This window comes from Cyrtonyx montezumae, unplaced genomic scaffold (assembly GCF_038088225.1).
Source record: "Cyrtonyx montezumae isolate F1298 unplaced genomic scaffold, pur_monq_1.0 scaffold_7, whole genome shotgun sequence".
In the NCBI taxonomy this organism is placed as follows: Eukaryota; Metazoa; Chordata; class Aves; order Galliformes; family Odontophoridae; genus Cyrtonyx; species Cyrtonyx montezumae.
The window spans coordinates 21,605,456-21,628,431 of NW_027072078.1; the positions used below are offsets into that span (position 1 = coordinate 21,605,456).

Here is a 22,976-nt window from a genome sequence, read left to right on the forward strand (position 1 = left end):
GCCCTCTGCTCCACCTGCACCCCCGTCTTCCACCATACACATCGTGCCTCCCTCCACCTCCATCTTCCTATCTTCTCCTGGCCTTCATCTGCCCTCTGCGCCACTTCACCCCCCCACATCCACACTCCCTTATCTGCCCTCTGAACCACCTGCACTCCCCCGTATGCTCCCCACATCCTCCTATCTGCACCCCTATATTTACCCCCACGCATCTCCCCATCCTTCTCCCCTACCTGGACCCCCTACATGCTCCCACCCCCGACCCCACCGCAGCCTCTCCGCGTCCCACTGCTGCTCTCTGGCGGCCGCAGCCGGGCGCGGTTTGAGCCGGGGCGGCTGCCGGCGTAGCTACGGGAGACGCCGCCGCGTCCCGTTGTCATAGCGACGGGGGCGATGCTTCGTGGAGCTGAGCCGGCACAGGGAGTCGAGGTGGGGCGGGCTCGGTGGGCTCGGACACGGGGAGCTGGGCAGCACGGAGCCTGGCAGAGGAGCGGCGCGTGTGAGGACGCTCTCCTCTCGCTTCTCAGATGCTGGCTCAGGAGCAGGGGGAGCCCCCCAGCACGGACCCTATCCGGAAGAGGTGCTGTGGCTGCGTCAGGAAGGTGAGTGCTGGGGCCAAGGGTGTTGTTGGCACGGGTGAATTTACCGGAAGGGCAGGAAAAGGAGGATAGCCACCAACTCTGTAAACCCTGCTTCTATAGTTTCTGACATCCAGGAGGATCCCATGGGGCTTTGTGAACTCCTGGGGCCCTGCCACGGGGTGGCTCTACGTCCTTTGCCAGGGTCACGTAGCTTTTAGTGCAAGGTAGCAGCTGTAGAGACGGCTTCTCCTCCCCCCTTCACAAACTGCTGATGTTCCCGTTGCAAAATCCTAAGCAGACTTCAAGAAAGGCGAAGAAGAAAGGCACATTCTGGGGCATTGAAGTGGCAGAGACGCTCCAGTGGCGTGGTTGGGAGCTTGGAAAGGAGATTATCAAATATCTGGTGCTGAAGAACGTTCATGAGAAAACCCAGAAGCTGAGCTACAGGTGTGTGGGAAGTTTACTTCTCCTTTTCCTCCTCTCCCTCTCACTGCCTCTTCGTCCTTCTGCTCCGTCCATCACTTCAGCACCCGCCCTCCAATCTGCCCCTCTTCCCTTGGGCTGTGTGCTGGCAAGGCAGGGCAGAAACCTGCTAATTCAGATGCACAGCCCTTGTTCCCAGCAGGGGTATTTAAAACGAAATGCCTTTTTAAAATTCGGTTTTGCTGATACTTCTGTCTGTGAGGCATTTCCAGTCTAGTGAGATTTGAATCGTGGATGCATGCCAGCCAGCCACTGGTGTGTCCTGAAACCATGGCTTCAGGGAATCCCACTGGACATCAGGCCATGCCAGCACTCCCTGTGACCCTGCCTGCTCTGAGACTCAAATGTTTTTGCCCTTAGTAAGAGTTTGGCACACACTACATGGCCTGGAAATGTAAAACATTGCTGAAGGAGGAGGCAGGTATTTAGAGCTGGGAATGGATTTTCAGGACACCTGGATTCTGTTCCAGTGTGCTGAGTGACTTTGGGGTCAGGTTTGCCAGTTGCTTTTAACTGGAGGGCTTTGGAGGCTTTTAATGCTTCATTCTCTTTCCTGCTACCTAACAGAACAACAACAGCTGTATGACATCAGACAAAATCTCCCATTTTAATTTCATTATCCAGATGTCCTTCCACGCGATTCTTCATCACCGTTTTTCCCCAGCCAATTGTCCTGAGCCCTGGCATGTCTTTAACCCTGCCCATCATTTTCCGGCCCACTGAAAAGGTAAAGTGGCAGCATCAAATCTGCTCTCAGTGCCTGCTTGGCTTCCAGGGAAGGAATCTGTCCTTATGGGAGGTTCTAAGTGTAGGACAGCGTAACTCTCCTGCAATCCCTGTGTCTCCAACAGCTGGGGGAGCAGTTTGCCTGTGCTTATGGCTGACAGTTATAAGAAGGCTCCTTGCACAAAGTATTCCCAGTTTTCCCATGTTGTCTCTCACCAAATACAATAAGGCGTGTGAAATACATACCCCTGGCTAGATCCTGGAGATCAATGGGATGAATTTAGTGCAGAACTCAGCTCAAGGAAGCCCATCTCACTGCTGTCTCCCCTCGCTTCTTTGTGCAGAGGGACTATAAAGACAGCATCTGCTTCCAGAAGGCCGAGGGGGAGTTCTCCGTTGCCCTGCATGCTGTGCTCCCACGCCCCTGCCTGTCCTTCCCAACTGCTGTCCAGTTGCCTCTCTGTGCCGTGCACAATACTGTGGAGACGACATTCACTGTGCGCAACGTGGGGTGAGTGCCATGGTGCTGAGATGCCTCCCTTTGTTTCATCACATACGTGGCCACCTTCCTGGGCTTCCCACTGAGTACAGCTCATTTCAAGCCAAACCAGAACATTTGGCCAGATGCACTAGGGATTCTGATGTTCACCACTGCAACCCTTTGGGAAAGGCTCATCCTATGCACGACTGCACAGGCAGAACGGCTCCATTCATCTTCTCCAAATGTTCTTGCCTCCTAGTGACTTCATCACGGTGTTTGCCTGGGAGACCCCCAGCCCTTTCTGCATGATTCCTGAGCACGGCGTGCTGGGCGCAGGTGCTGAGTGTGTCATTACAGTGCTCTTCCAACCCAAGGTGGCTGCAGTGTGCAACGTGATAGCGACGTGCTGGTTTGGTGCTGAGGAGAAGCAGAAGAGGACCATGCAGCTAAGAGCCCAGGGTTAGCCATTCTTGCATTGAACACTTGAGAAGCATGTATTATCCTGAACCTTAGAGCAGTGTCCCACACGGATACATGGGGTGCTGTGCTTGGGGGTGATGCTGTGTGTTATCCTCTTTAACAGCCAAATACCCCTATCTGCAAGTGAACGTGCCAGGGGAACAGCACAAAGGTGGACAGCTTGGCATGTTACAGGGTGTGCTGTGCTTCGGATCAGTGCCAGTGGGCACAAGAGTGGAGAAGTGTGTAGAAATCCTCAACATGTCTGAGGTATGTGAAGAGGGAGACTGCTTATTGTAAGAGGGCAACAAGCTGGCATGTGTCCCTGGGGGATGTGGTTTGGGAATCTCCTGTAATGCTGCGAATATAGCCCAGGTGGGAGTGTGAATAAAGCCTGATGAGCTTGTTTCTTCTCTGCTTGCAGGTTGATGCACCATGTATGATAGAAAGAGCAAAAGATCCCCTGCTTCTAGATCATGCCTTCTCCTTCAATGTGTCCCATGCTGTTGTTCCTGCCAAAGGGAAGCTGGCCTTGAGCATACAGTTCCAGCCACAGGCAGTAGGAGAGCTCTGCACAGATTATCTCACTGTCACACCCACTGGGTGCCTCCAGCAGACCGTTCTGAAGATGGTTGGCTCATGTAAAGGTGAAAGCCTCCCATGTTTCTGCCTTCTCCTCAGCCCTGCAGGGGAAATGCTAGAGCTTGGGAAAGAACTAGGGACTGTCCCAGCCCTCATAGGCGTACTTTCTGTTGCCACCCATGCCATCCCTGGGGCACTGCTTGAAGTTTACACAGTCTTGAAAAAGATGTGAGATAGTTGGAGGTGAATGTGAAGCCATTCGCTGGGACTGGTGGGGTTGCTGGTGAAGCCATGCTGGTTGGGGAATATTGGTTGTGTTGTGTCATTGTTCTAGGCCCTTTGGTGTCCCTGCACCAATCCTCTGTAGACTTCGACTGGATCAATCTTGGGGAAAGCTCAGTGCAGATGTTGAAAATCAGCAATGTCTCAGATGTCCCTGCGTACTACCAGTTTGATATTGATGGCAGGGGGAGCGTCTTCTCCTTGGATCACCCCTGTGGGGTCTTGAAGGGCACAACAACCCTAGTGCTGAAGGTGACCTTTCGCCCTGCTCACCCCATCAGCTACCACCGCAGAGTGGTGTGCCTCATCCACCACCAGGTAAGGGAGCAGCAAGTGGTATCAGCTCAGAGGGTTTTTGCAGTGTAACCCACCAGGGCTGGCCTCCCGAAACTAGCAGCCCCTGGAAATTGGTATATCTCTGTGTCTATAATCTGTAAGGTAACTCTCAAGGCAATCACAGAAGGGCAGCTTATTTCATACAGGGATTTCTGCTGTTTTCTCAGGAACCCTTGTATGTGGACTTCTTTGGTACCTGCCATTCAGACACCACTAAGCCAGCCATCCTGCAGGCAAGACATCTCTCCTGGTACCGGACCAACACAGTGAGGGGGCTGACCTTCTATCCTCCCGATATCCTGAGTGCGATGCTGAGGGATGGGAAGCTGCAGATGGATGAGAAGAGGGCCCTCATGCTGCTCCCTGAGGTATGAGCTGCCCTCCTGGAAGTCCAAGGTGCCACGTTTACCCCACAGACACCAAGACACTCTCATCCTGTAGATCCCTGCAGATAAGCCCTGCAAGGAATACGCCGAAGCCAGCTCCATGACCGAATATTTCTACGATGGTGTAAGCAGTGACCTGGCCTTGTTTCCACCTCATGTTAGTGTGAGCCCCAGAGAGCACGATTTTGGGTGCTGCGTGCCACTCTGCAAGGCAGAATCGCTTCCTCTCTGTGTCAGCAACCACACTAAAGGGATGATCACTGTTGCCTGGACTCCAAGCCACGGCAGTGCCTTCCAGGTGACCCCAGAAAGCTGTGACATCCCGCCTCTGAAGTCCTCAGCCTTCCGTGTCCTTTTCCAGCCCACGCATCTCAACAGCCTTTACGCTGCAGAGCTGGAAGGTTTTGCCTTCTACAAGGTTAGTAGCAATGACTGGGGCCAGGAGGCACTTTGCCACACTCCCTTCCCTCATGCATGCAGTTCTGTCTCCTGTGTGCCTGTAGGTTCTGAGACAATACAGCAACATTGAGGAGGATGCCACCATCTGCCCACCCTGGTGCCTGACCATCAGGCTGAGGGCACATACATATGAAGCAAAACGGGAGCACTTCATCCCACAGTACCTCCTGGATGTCCCCAAGGTACATGACAGTTGGTGTGCTTAAAGAAGTTGGGATTTTGCAGAGATGCTCCGTGTTTACTTGTGAACTTTTGCTTTGACCATGCTGTACCATCCTGAGACATGCCTCAGGTGATTTACAGTGATGGAGAGACTCCAGATTTGGGACAGAAGTAGGATGTCTTTTGTCCTGTGTTACTTTCCCAACCTCCAGTGCGACAGGTTGCATGCAGCACCTCATCAGTTCAGAGAGAAAAGCTCTTGGAATCTCCTTCTTGCCTGCTTAACAGGGTGTAGGAACTGACAAGGGTGCTTAGTCTCCCCTCAGGAGCCTTAGGCACTCCACACACACTTAGACAAATGGAGAGCAGAGCACAGAATCCACACTTTTGTAAGAGGATTGCAAAGTGGAGTGAAAGTTTTCCTGCTTCTCCCTGCTGTATTTGTAGAGTGTATATACAATAAAGCAGTGATCCTGTAAGATCCCATACATCTATGAAAGGGAAGAACTGCTGTGTGAGGGGAAAAGACCAGACTGTGTATTCTTGCACGACTTGTTTCCTTTACTTGGAGAGAAGCAGCTACAGAATTCTTCAAAGGCTCAGGATGATGCTTATCAAAACCTGGAATTCAACATAAAGCAAACTTCTTCTTTAAGCTGATTTCCTAAACCTAGTGCAAACAACCCTTCTTGTTTGCTTCCTCCAGACTTTTCCTCCCGTGACTTTGGACATGGACACCTACTGCAGTGCTCTGCTCTCAAACACCGGCACCTCAATGATGACCTTCAGCGTGAACAAAGATGCTTGTCCCTCTGTTTTGGTCAAGCCCCACTCAGGACATATCATGCCAGGAGGTCACCAGATTTTCTTTCTCTCCACTCACCCAGTTAAGACCGTATCACAGCAGCACATCCTGCCCTTGCAGCTGAACTCCTGTCCGGGGTACACCAAGGTAAGCAGAGGGAAGGAGAAGACTGTGAGGAAGATTTCTTCCATTGTGCTCGTCTTCTTCTCGGATCTCCATCCACACTGCAGATGGAAGATGCTTGTGATGCCAGATACTCTATATCCCTTATTTCCTTGTGTCTCTGTCTCCTGGAATACATTGTATGATGCTCAGAGCTCCATCCAGAGTCCTTCCCATACTTCTTCATCCCCCATTTGTTCTTGATTTCATCTTGGAAAGAGCAACACCCTTACAAGGTTCATCCAGCTGAGACTTCTAGCTAACATCTATTGCTTTTACTTGAATTCCACAGGAGATTGTTCTCCGGAGTTGTGCAGAATCCCTTCTCTTGCTCTTAGAAGGTGATGGGAATCTATACTTCAAACCTGTTTGCATAGGGACCTCCTCAACACAAAGGTATACAATAAAGAACTGCACAAGGCTACCCATGGCCTTCACATGGAAGATCCACTTCTCAGACAGCAAACTCCTGTCTGTTAAGCCAGCAGCAGGACTTCTCCAGCCCTATGAAGCCATGGTAAGCTCAGGTTCTACTGCAGTAACATTGTGTTCTCTACAGTACAGCTCTGGTCCGGAGCTCCTGTGAATGTTCTCCTTCCCTTTGTGATTTCAGGCTCAAGCATGGACTTTTACCCCTGACAAGGTGACCAAGTATCTCCTGCAAGCTACAGTGTTTGTGGGCTGGGAAAGCCCACCACTCGTGTCTCCTCAAAATGTCCATTATACCTTAAGGATCATTGGAGAGGGGGCAATGGGCACCATCAGGGTAAGGAAATGGGGCCTACTGGGTAGTTGGAGTGGGGGCTGTGGTGGGATGTGAGTTGCTGGCTCCCAGCTCCCTCCTCCCATTGACTGCTCTCCTCCATTTGTTCTGCATGTGGTCTAAAGTGGTGGCCGAGATCCAAAGCAGTGGCTACATTCACTGCTATGCTCTATGTGTAATGGTGACCTTTGCACGGTGGGCTTGTGTTCCAGGCACAAAAGGAGCACCTGGACCTCGGAAATGTTCTGGTTGGCAACCTGAAAGGCTGCAGCTTGGTTCTGATGAATGATGGGATCTGTTCTCTGGAGTACACCCTCAGCGTGGAACAGCAGATCACTGGGCTTTGTGACCCTGAGGAAGTCTGCAGTGATCCAACAGGTACTGGGGGAAACTAGCTTGGGATCGGCCCTTGTCTGTACCTGCTTTTCTGCAAAATGTTGCTAGCATGAGCTCAAAGGTTGAGATGCTTTCTGGCTAACTTGCAACCATTCTCATAAGCTGTGTACTGGACACTTGTGTGCTTTAGAATACATCAGTGATGCCCAGAGCTCACGCCAGCACCTTTCTCCTGCAGCTTTGGAACTGGAACACTCCAGAGGGACAATCCCTGCAAGATCAAAAGCTTTTGTACAAGTAACAGTCAGGCCAGCCCGGCGGCTGCACTACACCTGGTCAATCAGCTATGCTATCTGCACTCCTGCAGGTGAGAAATGGATGTTTGTGGGAAGGGGGAGAAAATGTTCCATCCAAGCTGACTGTGCTATAATAAACCAAACTGTGCAGGACTGTAACTGTCCTGATAGCAGAAATCCTTGTGCTGAGCAGTTCATCTGCACCTTCATGCTATTTCACTTTTGCTTTACTTTTTGGGGATTAGATATGCCTTAGTCATGAGGCATAGAGCCCAGGAGAGCTCCAGTCTCCCTGCTGTGTCACAAGATTCTGTGCTCCTCCACACGACCATGGCTTCCTACGATGTATCCTGAAGAACATCCTGAGAACTCCATGCAACCACTCCTGTGTAGCTGTCCTGGGCAGCTGTTCCTTAACATCACATGCCTACTGTTTGTTATTTCTCTCCCAAGCTCCAGATCTTGCAAGTACAAAAGTAGAACAGCAACCCCTCTGCTGTATAGAAGCGACAGGCGTCCACCCAACATTCTACATCGCTGATGCCTGCTCAGCAGGGAGTGCCAGCAGCATCAGCAGGCTGCACCTGTGGAGGCTGCTCTCCCTGGACACGCTGAATGAATACCTGCAGCGAGACCCAGCTCCCAGCGAGCTCATCTGCAAGGTTCCCACCAGGCACAGGTGAGGTGAGGGGCTCAGCCAAACAGAACTTGCATATCCTCCGTGTATACCATATGTAAAACATCAGTGAAAATCCAAAGGCATTCCTAATACCCAGTATCCTTTCTCCAAAAAATGCGGAAGGATCAAAGAATCAAAAGGAAGATAGATAGTGTAGAATCATAGAATAGCTTGTGTTGGAAGGAACCTTAAGCCATCTAGTTTCAAACCTTGTGTCTCAGTTTAATCTTTCCTTTCTCCTCACTGATCAGCACGTGCTTGATTCCTCCCATACACACCCCTCTCCTGCTGGATTTCAACTTCGGGGCTGCCCCCATAGGCTCGGAGCCTGCCCTTGTGATGCTCCTGCTGGTGAACAACGGTGTGGTGCCTGTGGAGTGGTAAGCAGTGCTGGATGGAGCTCATCATTCTCTCGGGGTCTGCCTGGGGATGTAAAAATGCTCACAGGGGCCACGAGATGTTAGAGAATGAAGGGGGTGATGTAGTTTGTATTGTGGGGGTGTGAAGGACGCCTGGTGGTGGGTCTGGGTGGGGGAAGCCCGGCTGGACTGAGGACACTGAGCTGGGCAAGCTGTCTGTTCCTGCTGCTGACCAGCTCACTGGGTCCCTAGGGCCTTCCTCTTTCCTTATGACCAGAAGATGGACTTGGAACACTGGGCAGAGGATGCAGATCTCAACCCACAGGAGCTGCACCAGATGAAAATTCAGGATAATCAGCTCTTCAGCGTTTCCCCAAAGTCAGGGAAGCTTCTTCCAGGACAGGAGGAAACTGTCCAGCTCTCACACAGGTGATAGCATCATCCTGCGTGCCAGAACACCTGATGGCAGAATGCCCTCCTTCTTCTACACTAGATCCTTTCCCTTCATGTGCCTCTTGCCCAGCAGTCACTGGTCAAGTACAAAGTCCCTGAGCCTGTACTTTCTGTGGTGATGACTATACAGTGAAATTCTTGTCTCTGCCAACAGCTAGAGCTCCTAGCCCCTGTGTGCCTGTGGGAGGTGTGCAGGCAGCTGGCCAGCTCTCCTTCGATAGCTGACCTGGTCTAAGAAGGGCTGACACTTCATATGGCCTAGAATCTCAGGTCCCTGCATTGGTGTATGACTAAAACCAACACTGCACTACTTGTTCCCACCCGAGTACAACTGTCTCCCTCCCTCTCTCAGTGGCTCTTACGCAACAGTGACTCTTTAGCCGGGAAATGAGTTGTCTCTAATGTACCGTGTGACCCTGATTCTACCACCCTGAGCTCAAGGTTGGTTTCTAATTATTTTTTTCCTCCTCCTCTTACACTGCTAGGCATGATTTTGTTGGCACTGATCACCTGCCTGTGTTGCTGAAGGCTTCCTACGGCCATGAGATTCTGGTAAGGCAGCAGGTGTCTCTTGCATATGTTTGCAGAACAGCAGCAGACAGGAGCTGGATTACAGGGCATTTCTCCAGGAACTGCATGGGGCAGAAGCCTGGGGCCTTCCCCTGTGGTCTGCATTATCCAAAGCAGAGACAAAGTCGACATCCTGACAAATCTGTGATTCTAGCACACCATGATGTGGCACTGCACTGCTTCCCCAGCCCAGCACTCCTGGTTGGCTGTTCCTACTGCAGCCCCAGTGCCTTGGTCCACCCACTTCTTCCTCCTTGTCAACAGTTGAGGAGCATCCTACTCATTCCTCCTGCTTCGCCACTTGCTAAAGCATCCTGGAGCTGATCTGCTGTGTGTTATCTCATGGTATTTCCTCAGGCTTGGAATGAATTTTTCTCTCTCCCCCTCTCTCAGACTGTCAGTTAGAGTCAGAGTCACCTTGTGCTCTGCCGGGCACAGCTCATGCCCGTCTGAGCCTTCCTGTCTGCCTCTGAAGTTTCCTGTGGGACCATTGTGTTCACACATCTCTTTTATTTTTCTTTTCTTTCAGGACTATTGTCAGTTGAAAATCCAACCCTTTGACCAAGCTGTTCAAACAGTGGCTTAACTGTGCCTTCCCCCAAAGCCCTTGGACGGGCTCCCTGTGCTCTGCCTGCCTGGCACAGAGAGTGGCAATGAGCATTTCACCAGCTGGCCACTGACGCATTAGGCTTTGGGGTACCTGGTGCCTTTAGGTTGGACAGAAGGAAGTTTCAGGCTGGAAGGGCTCTGAGCACCTTATGGAGCAGTAGGTGTCCCTGTCTGTTGCAGGGAGTTGGAGTAGATGGCCTTTGAGGTTCCATCAAACGATTCTCTGATTCTGTGACAGCAGCAGTGACCTGGAGCAGTGCAGGTGGTTTCAACCACCAAAGGATGCACAGTGACAGTATCAGAACATAGGAGCGGGAGAGGCTCTTCCTTCTGCAGAGAGGGCAGCTGAGGGGCTGAACACAGAGTACTCTCCTTCCTTCCATGGACATAGAGCATAGAGCCACCAACCTCCAGGGCAGAAATTGCCATAACCCATTGAAATCACCCTTGCCATTGTGCTGATGCCATTGCCTCACCTGGAACTCAGAATCTTGCAGAGTGTTTGCTAACCTTAAGGGAAGAAAACACTGTGATGTCACTCCAGAAGTTAGGTTTTGGAAAAACTGATATAGCAACAAAGCAGAGGTAGCTAGCATATTGCCTGGTCCTTCTGCCAGATTTCAGACTGCTTGGCCACAGAGTAGTGATGTTAGCCAGCCCTCAGGTAATACAAATGGGTGCTTTGCTCCCAAACCGCAGGAAAGTTTCTGACTCAATTCCCCTTGCAGTTTGGAAACATCAGCTCTAGTTCTCCATTTCTTTGCTTGGTGTCTGGCTTGTCGAGGCCCCTGGCTGGCTGAACACTCGTGGAGTGCTTTGAAAAGATGAAACAATGAAATCCCATGCGGGGCTTTGTTAGCTTTGTATTTCTAGTCCTCTCTCCTTACTTTGCTTATGGAACTGAACTGGAAGGGGCTCTTCTGTAAGAATCAGCATTCTCTGCTGTTGTCACAGCTGCTGATACACACAGCATCTCCCTCAGGTGTCCATCCAAGGTTTCCACCTACCATTGCTAATGTCTTCCTTATCTTCTGTGCATGCACTTGGAAAAGTAGCCGTGCTTTAGGCTAATGGTAAATTGCAGTGACTTAGCTCCCTTTGTCCATTATGAGCTCTATGATTCCTTCTGAGCCCCTGTCTCCAGGCAGCAGACAGCTCATGGGTGCTTTGAGGTGATCCTGCTGGAAACCTTGCACCATGACTCATCTGAGCCTGGCTACAGCTCTCTCCTCATGCAGAGCCCTGTATCTCTTCATTTCCATGAACCAGCACTGTGACTCCATCTGCTGTGCACAACGTGGTGGCTGCTTTACTAACAGGATACTGTTAGTCGTTACTCAATCGCCCAAAATTCAGCTGGGAACTTCAGCAGCCTTTGAACTCTCTGTTGGCCACATTCTTGGAACAGCATGTTCTGCAGAGGGAGGGCTTCCAAGAGGTCCCTTCCAGGAGGAGGCCACTACTTACCTCAACTCCTGGCTTCCCAAAAGGCTTGGATGTCACAGCAGCACAGCCTGCCATGTACAGATACTTCCATGCATGGAGGATTTCTACTGTATACTTGCCAAGAGCACTGAGGCTGATGCCTGACACAGAAAGGAGAACTGTGCCATATCTGATACAACCTGCAAGCCTTTCAGAGAAAAGCCAGCAGCTGAACAGGCTCTCCAGCTCCTTGCTTTGCCTTTGGGCTCATGTTCTTGGTGTTACCAATGTAAGGCTGTGAGCGTATTCCCCTCAGCTTACAAAGTATTTGTGTCGCCATTGCTGATGGGACCAAAGTTGTCTGAGAATGTGACTGCGTTTCTTTCTTCTGTAGCTGAACTTCAGAGGTGTGACAGTGGAGAGGGAACAACGGTACGTTCATTTTGCTTCCTCGAAGCATCTCTTCATACCCATTGCGGTTGGGACATCCCACCCCCCAGTACAGGTGAGCATCCTGGGGTCCAAAACCAGCAGCAGCAATATGTTGAACCTGATATCAGGCAGAGACTGGAAACTGGGTGCTGAGATGGCTGTAGGGAAAGTACCTCTCCTTATCACCAGTTCTACAAGAATTGGCATTATCTCCAGCCAGAATGTTTATAAAGTGTGTTGGACTCTACCCTTGTTCTCTTGTGTTGGACCCTAGTGATGACTAGTCTAGCTGCTCCAGGCACTCTGGAAATAAATCCTAATTAGTTTCTTAGTAAATTAATTAAACTTCCTTAAATACTTATTCAGGAAAAAAAAAGAAAAAAAAAAAAGAGGGAGCTTTGATTCTGTTCTGCCTAATTTACTTGGGAAATGAGCGAGACTGAATTGAATTAAAATCACTTTAGTAAGAGTGTTTTTGCATTTCAAGTAATCTGCTTTACAGCGATTGCTTTAGCTAATTTGTATTAATTTTTTCCTAGACTGAATACACAGGGCACCACTTGGAGAGGCACTGTAGCCATCAGCGTACATGTGTAGTGATAAATGCTCAGCGCAGAGCCTATTAGAGCCTCCGTGATAACTCCTAACACTACAAAGTCCTTCATTCTTAGGAGAGGAGCTGACTAATTAATTATTAATGCTTATCAGAGTCCTCTGGGGAAGTGTCAACTAGTTTAACTTGTGCAGGGTTGTCACGAGCATTGCACTCTCTGATTCACGTTAGACTTACGAACTCTACAACGGCGGCTCCGTGCCAGTGATGTTTGAGGTTCAGCTGGACAGCATCGAGAGGGTGCAGAAGGACAATTATCAGCATCCTGTATTTCTCTGCTTGACTCCCAGAGGAGAAATAGCCCCTGGCACAATAGGTCATATTGAGTGGATCTTCTCACCATTGGAAGCCAGAACATACTTGGTAAGGTCTTTCTCATGACTGCCTGGAACTCTTTCTGCTGTCCTATGTCTCACATTCATTAGATCTTGTATTGATTTTTGGCCTGTGCAATGCTACAGCTGAACTGAGCTCCATCCCTCCAAGGAGCAGAATCTGAGAGCAGATGGATAGTCACATAAGTCTCTCCATCCCAAAGAATACACTTCTTCCACAGCCAGGGGCAATACAGTATATATTTTTCAAGGATCTAACAGTGCCCAAGGGGTATAAATGATATCTGGTCAGATTTGTGGCTCAGTGCTGGCCTCCAATAACTCCCACAAGAGACCAAAGCTGAAGTATTTCATCACTGCAGTGTGCGCTACTGAAAAGAAAGCAAAAGAGCCTGGATTTCTCTTCACCTATGAATGTGATTTACACAAACCAATTGCACTCTGTTAGCAAGAACACTGCCTTCTTGCATATCACTCCTGATTACAGCTTTGGACTTCATGCTCTTATCTTGTCCAAGGCAGGTTGATGTTCCCATCCACATCCTGGGGGGTGATTCAGTTCTAATCACCTTCCAGGGAGAAGGCTACGATTTAAAAGCCTCAGGAGAGAGTGCCACTTTCAGAGAAGTTTTGTCTCCTTCAGTCCTGGGTTCCACCAGACTAACTGTGCCTGGGCAGGTAAGTCCAATTGTGCTGATATGGGCAATGTGATCAGAGCAGGAATGTGTGAAAGATCCCCTTCTTCCCCAACACCAGCAGAATGTCCTGCTCCTCGCTTCCTCAATCCTACTGTAACAGGGTTGTTTCACCCTGTTTCCTGCAGGCTGCCTCCTTATCACACAACAGGATTTGCATTGGGAATATCCCAGATTGCACCAGAGCCAGTCGACTGGTCTTTCTCAATAACATCTCGGAGAGCAAGGCAGCTGTGTTCACCTGGAGGACGGGCAATGTGAAAGACAGTGAGGTGAGTCCTTTCTTCATTTTCTTCTACCCTACTCTACCCAGAATAGCATGGAGAACCCCACAGATCTGCATTTCCTGCAAGGAGGGGGCACATAGCATGGGCACAGGACAAAGAAACAAATCCTCTGTGGCTTGGTTGTTTTTTTTTTTGTTTTGTTTTGTTTTGTTTTTGTTTTTTTCCCCTCACAGGTATTGCGGATTGCTCCAGAGCAGGGAGTTGTGCAGCCCGGAGGGAGCACCCTCTGCTTCATCACACTGCAGCCTTCAGGAAATGTGTCCTTCTACAGCATAGACCTGGTGTGTGAGGTGAGAACCAGGAGCCTGTGTGCTTCCATCACCTGGGCTGGCCCAGTACTCCCTGCCTACAGGCTCTGTCATTTGCAACTCCTTTCCCTGCACCCTCAGTCACAATGTGCTCTGCAGGTGTACACCCAGGAGTCCCTGATTCAGTATGAGAGAGACATGCAGGAGTGGGAAAGGGAGAAGGAACGGCAGGCGGTGGAGTTCACCATCACAGAGCAGGACCTCAGGGCTGAGAAGAAGCCCAGGCCAGGGGTAAGTGAATGCTTTGCAACAGCTTGTCTCAGCTTGGGAACAGCAGCCAAGTGTCAGCAAGAAACACTCTAAGAAAATCCAGAAGAGCTGGTGAGAGGACAGATGGCTCACATCTCCTCAGGATCTCATAGCTGCTCTGTGGGCAGCAGGAAATGGGACTGACTTCTAGCCGAAGATCCTCTTGTATTCTCTTTAACAATTTGAGAGGGGATAGTAGAGGGAGGAGCTTAGAAATGATCTTTTTCTGAACACATTGCTTTTGATCATGATCGTCTGAAATTTGGAAGTGCATGAGAAACTTCAGGAAAAAAAGACAAAGCCAGTGGATCTGGAAATTGGTGGCAGTTTATGAACACAGGTAAACAGTGTCGTGAAGTATTTAACTACCATGAAGACTGTGGCGAGTGCAGAAGGGGAGGGCAAGCTTATTGGCTTTCAGCTGGGGTGAGGTAAAAGAATCCTGGAGTCTTGTTCTGCTCCTTATCTTTCCCTACACTGTGATTTTTCACTCCCTTTTTTTTCTTTTTTCTTCTTTTTACTTTTTAGAGATCATCAGATTTTGCTGAGACAGAAGACCTCTGTGAGCCCTCAGCGGTGGTCAGGAAATTCAAGGTAAGTGAGGCCCTTGTCAGCTGCTGCAGAATCAAACTGGCTGTGTTAGAACAGAGGCAGATGCTGGATCTCGCAGCGTGGGAGCCCAGGCAGAGAGCACACCAGGATTTGTAGCTTCAAGGCTTTGGGTCACAGAGTGTTTGGAGGAGCCAGGAGAATCAGACTGTCTGGCTGTGTCCCATGGGCTGTAACTTTCCAGCTGAGGGGAATGGGAAGTGAACTTGGAACCCTGCATGCACCCACGACTGCAGCAACTCTTTATGAATAGATTGGGAAGGTTTTGAATAAGAAGAAAAGCTGCACGTGGGCAGGGCCGGCAGCACCTGAACTGCTGTCAACAGGGGCAGCGAGGCTATAAGGTCAGGGCATCCACCAGGACAAGCCAAAGGATGGCTCGGGAGACATGAAAGCAGCTCCACTTAGCCCAATCCTGTGGCTGGAGGAGCAGTAAGGACCTGCATTTCTTGTTCTCTGACAGACACTGCCCCCCATTAAGAACCATCCCACGGCCAGACAGCCTGCAGGGCACACATGGAGGAGGCTGCTGTCAGACAAAGAAGCCAGTCATGTGTGGGTCAAGCCAGAGCCCCCCCGGCCCATCCTTTTACACCTTGATGTGACAGCAAGGTCCCACTCTACTGAGGACTTCTTCAGCAACTTCTCCTCGGAGTTCCCCAAATACTTCTTGCCCTGGTAAGAGAACAGGAAGAGAAGTGGCCCACTGGGAGATACTGTCAGAGCGTAGCGCTCCTTTGGGAGAGTGCCTTCCTTGCAACACATCTGCAGCTCCCTGCTTCCTGCGGTGCTGCTGTTCAGCTGGGAGGCTGCAGGTCTGCAGGAGCTCATTTTGGTAGCACGGCACTGATGGAGCATCTCCCCGGTTCTCAGCCCCCTCACTCACCAGATGCTGTTTGTGGATGGGAGTGTGGACAGGGACAGGATGGAGAGGGACCCCAAATGGCTCTCCCTGGCTACTGCTTCCAAAGAGGAACTGCAGATAGTGACTGATGTGCTGACAGGTGTCATCAGGTGCGTGCCCCTTCATCCTCACCCACTTTGCAGCCCACCTTCCAGGGTTCTCCCTCTGGCTTGCTCTGAGTTACGATGATCCTCAGGGGTCACTTGGGTACCTGACTTTCCAAGACACATTCTTCTTTTCCTCCTCCCAGGGGCCTTCTGGAGAACACCCAGTTCCATGATGCGGTGAAAAGAAGCCTGCAGGAGCCCATCCCATATTTCTCTCAGTTCCAGCATGAAAAATCAGCAAAGACCCAACAAAGAGAACAGTGTTCCACCGTCCCCTCCAGGCTCTCTGCTTACCCAGATCTTTTCAACAAGGAGGATGGAGAGAGGAAAGAAATGAGACAAGAATCCTCTCCCAGCAATGATTTTCTAGGCTCCTGTGAGGGGCTGAGTGAGGTTTTTCACCATGAGCAGCTGAAGGAGCAGAAGGCAATGATGAAGAGGTGAGGAAGAGCTGCACACACAGAACAACTGTTCGTTGGCATCAGCATGTAGAAAACAGCATGAGCCTGATGTATGCTGGGGGAAGCTGCAACAAGCATCCTTCCTTATCAGCTGTCTGATAACCCCTCAGGCACCCGGCCTTCAGGAGTCTGGTGGAGATGGTGCTGGAAAACACGCTGCAGAACATCCTGGTGGAAGCCAGCCGTGGGGAGGTGGTGCTGACAGCCCGGCCCAGGGTCATCGCTCTGCCCCCAGCCCCTTCCAAAGGTAAAGGACCTGTCCTTAATGTGTCAAGCCGAGGCACAACCCATTTTCTAGTGGAGTCAGGTTGAGGTCTCGGTGCCAAGGATGCCTGTGCAAAAGGTAGAATCCAACCCCAAGGCCTCTGCCTCTTGTCTTATCCCAGATCCCCTGTGAGCTAGGCTTTGGGGAGCTCAGATTTCCTTCCTTGGCAGTGTTCTCAAACTGCTCAAGTAGCAGAAAGGGAACAAAGCTGTCCTGGTCTGAGATGGCGTAGGATCCATCTAGGGGGAGGGAATGGGAACAGGTGAGGAGGCAGATGTGGGGCTGAGGGCAAAGAATACGGATTTGTCCAGTCCTGGAGCTGACTACAGGTAGGTGGGACCAAGGGAAGGAAGGTTATTTAATGGAGATGTCATCTCCAGAGCTGCAGAAGCCTTGTCCAGATGAAGGTGGGATATTCCCTGTGATCTCACAGGGATGGATGGTTACCTGGGAGGAGGTGGCAGCAGACTGCACTCTCCTCACCCCAAAGTCATCTGTTCTCTTTCAGAATCACCAGTCCAGCACCCTAACCCTCAAGAGCATACTGTGGCACAGCGTGCTGCTTGAGCTCTGCAAGATCATCCCATCTCCACTATTCATTCCATCCTCATGATGTCCAGAGCTGCTCCAACCCTCCCACCCCAGGACTCAACACCAGCACACTGCTGTCCTCCAAGGCTGTGCATTTTGCCCGTGTCCTGGTTTGAATCTTCCAGCAACTCCTTGTTCTGGTGGCTGCGCTACTGCAGACAGTGAAGGGCTGCAGCTTTTACTGCTCACCCAGCAGCCCAATAAAAGGAGCTCAACCTCTGCAGGCACAAACATCGGTGTGCAATAAGATGTAGTCAATGCATCTGGGTTCAGTAGTGCCCTGGATGAACTCTCTCCTTTTAAATCTGCGAGGTTCTCACTGGGCGAACAGGCTGCCGTTGAGCTTCGGCTTGCCGCATGGCTCTGCCTGTCCCTTCCCACCTGTCCCTTTGTCTCAGCCGGGAGGTGGCACTGTTAGCTCTCAGAAAGCCCCGGTGCCGGCGCAGGTCGGGAGCCTCTCCTTCTCCCCTCGCAGCCCCCAGGAAAGCCGCGCACTGCGGGCTGTTTCAGCCCAGCTTGGCAGAAGGCAGATGCCGGCTGTGCCCGGGGCTGCTGCAGCTCTCCCAGAGCTCTGCTCGCTGCACGCGCCCTGCGTGCGTAACGCGTACTGAGCCCCAGGGCCAAGCTGTTCCCGCTGTCAGAGATACTGTGCTGCCAGCTCAGAGAGCACACCTCCTCCCTTCCCAGCACGATGGGTGCCAGATCTCCCACGGCAGCTTCTCTGTTTTCCGGGCCGGTGCAGAGCAGGGGCTGGGTGCCACCTCCCTGCTTCCCAGCAAGGCAGCAGCAGCCGTTTGGGGTGAGTCTGCCAGGTACAGGCTCCTCGCTGGGATTTTCTTAACACGGGTCCCATGCTATCTTCCCAAATGGGCAGCATGGGCAGCAGTCTCGCCGTCCTCCTAAAGCAGATGGGATCCAGCCGACTGCAGAACGCCGGGGCTGCCCGGAGCAGTGGGGATGGGGGGGATGACTGCATCCATCCCCAGGCCCGCTGCATGATGATGAGGTCTGGGAGCTGCCTACACATCTGCAAGAGAGATGTCTCTTCCCTTTGCAATGGGCATAAGATGGCTGTGTGTTCCCCGTGGCTGAGATGCTGAGGAAAGTTTGGCAAACCATGGGCTCCCGGGTTATGGCAGGCAGTTTGTACAGCACACAACAGCCCTTTTCTTCTTGGCTGCCAGTCCTGGGAAGGGTGGGATGGCCTTGGGGCAAGCGAGCGACAGAAGCTATCCTGAATCCCATTAAAACATTTAACACCTGCTGAATTGTGCCTTTGTCTGGGAGATAAAAAAAGGGGAACAAAGCTGCTCTCGGTCTTCCCTGCTATGATGCATGCCAGGCACAGTTATCCCATTTACCTGCATCCCACCTCGTGTGACCCCACATCCAAACTGGGATGGGGACAGTGCTGGAGGACAAACCCTGTGCCCCTGCCCCTAATACTGAGTATTGGGAACCTGGACAGGTCCTGTCATGAGCAGCCTGTGCAGCCAGAGAGAAAAGTGGGCATGGTGGTGACAGGTTGACAACTGGGCTTGAGAATCTTAGAGATCTTTTCCAATCCTAATGTTCCTATGATTCCCAAAGGACATGGAAGAGCAGAGACCCTTCACTTGTGCTCTCACATGTTTGAGGTACCACGATTTACTGGCTCAGCTTTGGTGTTTGGCACCGGGGACTTTTCAGTCCACGATGGGGTCAGGTTAGGACACCGAAGGTGGTTCCTGTGGGACAAGAGAGAAGTTGCCATGTGAGCCAATCACTCCGACTCCAGTGGGAGCCCTGCTCGCTGCCTTTCCCACACCAGGACATGAGAAGCAAGCAAGCTCCATACGGTGTCAGGAGGGAGCATTGCCTTGCCTCTTAGCGTCATACTCAGGGTGGTGACGGTTCTGCATTTCCTATGCTGGCAAAACTAGTGGGAAAGGGGTGAAGGCCACTGGTACCAGCGTGCTGGAATTCCTCCAGCTCCTCACCATGCCAGGCTGGGCTGGGCAGAGGGCTGGGCTGGCATCCTGCAGGATCACAGCCCCAGGCAGGAGGGATGGAGCACTCCTTTCAAATCCGGCTGACAGGGACAAGGCTCCAAGGATGAAGAGCTGGATGGCAGTGACTGATAGGGATCTGCTGCTATCCACTTACATATGGGAATCCATTTACTGCAGCTTGCAAGCAAACTCACTACGCAAAGGGAGACGGCAGTGGTTTTTAACGTGCTGCCAGGAGACAGGATATGTGTGGGTGTCTACTGTGGGGGTTAAAGAAGCACCTACAAATGCACCCATCTATACAAACAAACAGCCCAGTGCACCTGCACAATGGAGCTTCTCCTGTCACTGCAGTCACACTTCATGCTCTGTTATCCAGGGAGCTGCAAGTGCTGGAGTAACCCAGAGCTATCCCGGCTCCTGCTCGCTCAGGGTGAGATCAGCTGAGGCTGCTGGGGCTGGGGAGAAGACCTACACTGCTCCTGGCCCCCGTGGGCTCTGTATGGGGATGTCAGTGCGGGTTGCCCACCAGGATGCCATGCAGGCTGGATGGATGCAGTAAGCTGGTGCAGGCACTGGGATGGAGCAACCCCAGGATAAGGCATGTGCACAGGGAGGGAATGAAACACATCCTGTTCCCAGCACTGCACCTCGAGGGCTGGCTGCCAGGGAGAGAGATGAGGTGTCGCTGCCGAGCTCTGTCTCCTGTAAACGCATTGTGTATCGCCTCATCCCAGGGCAGGGTACCCCCATGCCTTCCCTTGCCCCCCTCCCCCGCTCTGCCAGCCCACAGTCCCCTCACCCCCAGCTGCAGTGAGCCAGGCAGGTGGGTGGAAAAGTGACAGCTGGTGTTGTTCCAGTGCAGGTTAATGAATGTCTCCTCCTCTCCCCCCCCCACACCTCCTCCTCCCCACCGCCCGCCCCAGCACCCAGGCTCCTGGCTCCTATCAGCCCATCAGGCTCCCATTAACAAAGGCAGCCCTGGAGAGTTTGCATAGAGACCTGCTCTGCCTCTAATCGAGGTGGGCTAATCGCCTCCCTTGCCCAGCCTGCCTTCCCTGGGTCAATATTTGCTCTGAGCAAACACAGAGCTGTGACAGGTGTGCTGAGAGAAGGCTCGCCGTGGCCAGCCCAGCCCTCTCGCCTGTCTCTGCTCAGCCCCATCTCTCCGGCCCCCCGACTGACGGCCAGCAGCGCTATTTTTATCAGGGCTATAAAAGCCCCATCCTGCCGGCGTCACCCTCATTTTCTGCTTGTGAGCCAGCAGGGGAAGGAGAAGACACTCACCTGTGAGCTGCCAACGTGTCACCGGAGCCAGGTGAGGAGCTGCAGCCCAGTACTGGGCCGGGTGCTGCCTGCCTGGTGGGAGCAGGTGCTGGGCATGGGGTCCTGCTGGGGACAGCAGGGGACAAGCCCAGAGGAACCTCCCAAGGGAAGGGGATGGGCTCGGTGGCACTCTCCTGGCTGCCCCTTAACTCATCCCTTCTCTCCCACCTGCATTTTCCATTCCTTTCTCCCTTCCTCCCTTTACTTTCTTCCTTTTTTTTTTCTTTTTTCTTTTTCTTTCCTTCTTTCTGTTTTTCCACGGTCCCTCCCCACCTCTCGGTGCCAGCTTAACCCGCCCTGCTCTTTTTGGCTTTCCCAGGCAGCAGGTGTCAAGCATTCATCCACCTCTCGGACTTTACCCCTGAGCAGCGGCTGCAGTGAGGACACCAGCTCCCAGATTAGACGGACCCAGACAGGGAGGAAGGATGGGGAAGGGGCTCCCTGCAACCCCCGGCACAGAAGCTTCCATCCTGGTGTGACTCTGCACTTGCCTGGCGTCGAGCCCCACGTGCAAGACCTGACCTGAACGTTTTGTTCGTTCGGCTCGCGTTAGGCAGGTCCAGCCTGTCTGCAAGCACACGCACCGTGCCAGCAGCACACGGGCACCTGCAGCCCACCAAAAAGTGCACTCCTGGCATGCAACACCTGTGTGGGATGCTCCACGTGCTGGTTTGCAGCATGTGTAGCATGGTGAGCATACATGGGATGATGTGCACACAACATGCAGTTCTCGCTTGCACACATGCTCAGCATTCAAGCCATGAACGGCACATCCACAAAGCCATCAGTGCATGGAAGGTGAAAGCTGCATACATGCATGGATCCATGCACACGTGCAGCACACATGGCACTGGTGGCACTCAGCATTGCAGGCAGTGACATGCAGGACACACAGTACGTGTGTCCATGGCACTGTGGCACACAGGCACAGGGCTGGATGCCCTGCAGCAGTCGGGTGCAGCTCCAGGTACGTCTCAGCAGTCTGCAGGCACCGAGCTAAGCTGCTGCTGGAAATGGGGAAAGACAGCAGGAGCAGGGCAGAGGACTGGGGGGGGTTACATTTTTTCCCTGCCTGTACATCTGCATATGGTGCTGCTGCTCCAGTTCCTCTGGCCCATGTGCTATGGAAGGGTAGTTTGGGGAACTGGGATTTCTCCTCCAAACCAGCACAGAGCCCAGGGCTGCTTCTTGACTTGTGCAGGCAGTACAGAGTCTTGGAGAGATGGGAGATGGGACAGTGAAGGAGCCTGGGAAAAGGGCAAAGCCAGATCTCAGAGCTGTACCTGTGCAACTCTGGAGGGAATGGGAGCAATTGTGTGCTGAGAGATGGCACAATTCCTGCTGCTTCCCCCATGCCCACACGCGTGGGCTCAGTGCCCCATGCCTCAGCACAGGTCAGCTACATCCCTGCACTGGATGGAGCGAAGGTACGTACTGGGCTTCCTGAGTGAGCTTAGGAAGTTTCCAGCACGTGATGTGGGGAAGAACTGAAAGGACAGAGCAAAGAACCCCCCCTGGAGCCAAGTGCTCAGCCTGGCCTGGGGACAGCCACACACAGTGTGTGACACTGCACAGAGCCAGGCCAGCACAGCCCTGTAACCCTGCACTCTGTCTGTTGCTGCCAAACGTGGCCAAGTTGAAAAGCCAAGAAAGCACAACACACACCCCGATGCGCACAGCCCCTTGCAGTCACCCAACTTGGGATCAAACAGAGTGTGATTAATAGTGCTGAGCAAAGCCAGACCCCCATTGCCCGCATACTCCAGCCGCCACACATGTCCCCCGGTGCAGATGCTATCTGGCACAGCAGGGCACCTCATGCACTGAAGATGCTCACCTCGGTGACACCATGTGCCATAGGGATACGTGCTCCCATAGCACACCCTGGGGCTATTTGATCCTATGAGACCCTCCTTGCACCCTGCAGGGAGCTCAGGTTCTGAAAAAAGACTTTGGTTCTGTCCCAGCAAGAGCTAGAGGCAGGCCTTGTGTATGTGTCCTGGTGGGAAAAGGGGACACCCGCAGCATCAGCAAGAGCAGCATCCAGATGAGCCCTGAGATGAGCTGCTCCGTGAGCCCTGCAAAGCAGGGATCTGTCCTCTGTGCTGTCACCTTGGCTCCAGGTGGATAAAGCAGCTCATGCTGCTTGTGTTTGGTGCCCAGCTCCATGCCCAAGCCAGCAGTGGTGAATCAGGTTGGCAGAGGAATAAGCACAAGGGTCTGGTGTCACTACCACTGTCTCACAGCCCCATTTGATCACACTGGGCTACTGGGGCCCTGTGCTGGGGATTTGCATGGTGCAGTTCTGCACAGGGCCAATTTGCATGAGGAGGGCAGGGTGCAGGGAGAGCACTAGGGAGCAATGTGTACCCCAGTGTGCATTTGCATACAGGTGGGTTTGCATTCAGG

General features: G+C 52.3%; 1 protein-coding gene across 1 annotated transcript; it reads left to right on the forward strand.

Moving 5' to 3' along the window:
* Nucleotides 1-527: 527 nt before the first annotated feature.
* CFAP65 (cilia and flagella associated protein 65) lies at nt 528-17,712 on the forward strand. Its single transcript, XM_065750450.1, has 32 exons — nt 528-602; nt 877-1,028; nt 1,689-1,791; nt 2,135-2,301; nt 2,531-2,730; nt 2,855-3,000; nt 3,155-3,377; nt 3,647-3,912; nt 4,098-4,298; nt 4,372-4,734; nt 4,820-4,957; nt 5,644-5,889; nt 6,197-6,421; nt 6,518-6,670; nt 6,880-7,045; nt 7,242-7,370; nt 7,753-7,978; nt 8,230-8,358; nt 8,590-8,766; nt 9,276-9,342; nt 11,789-11,899; nt 12,611-12,802; nt 13,297-13,452; nt 13,598-13,741; nt 13,930-14,046; nt 14,164-14,295; nt 14,842-14,907; nt 15,386-15,600; nt 15,796-15,936; nt 16,077-16,373; nt 16,505-16,640; nt 17,166-17,712. Exons 1-32 carry the CDS (start codon nt 528-530, stop codon nt 17,187-17,189), a joined length of 5,283 nt encoding a protein of 1,760 aa, XP_065606522.1. The 3' UTR covers nt 17,190-17,712.
* Nucleotides 17,713-22,976: the final 5,264 nt, after the last annotated feature.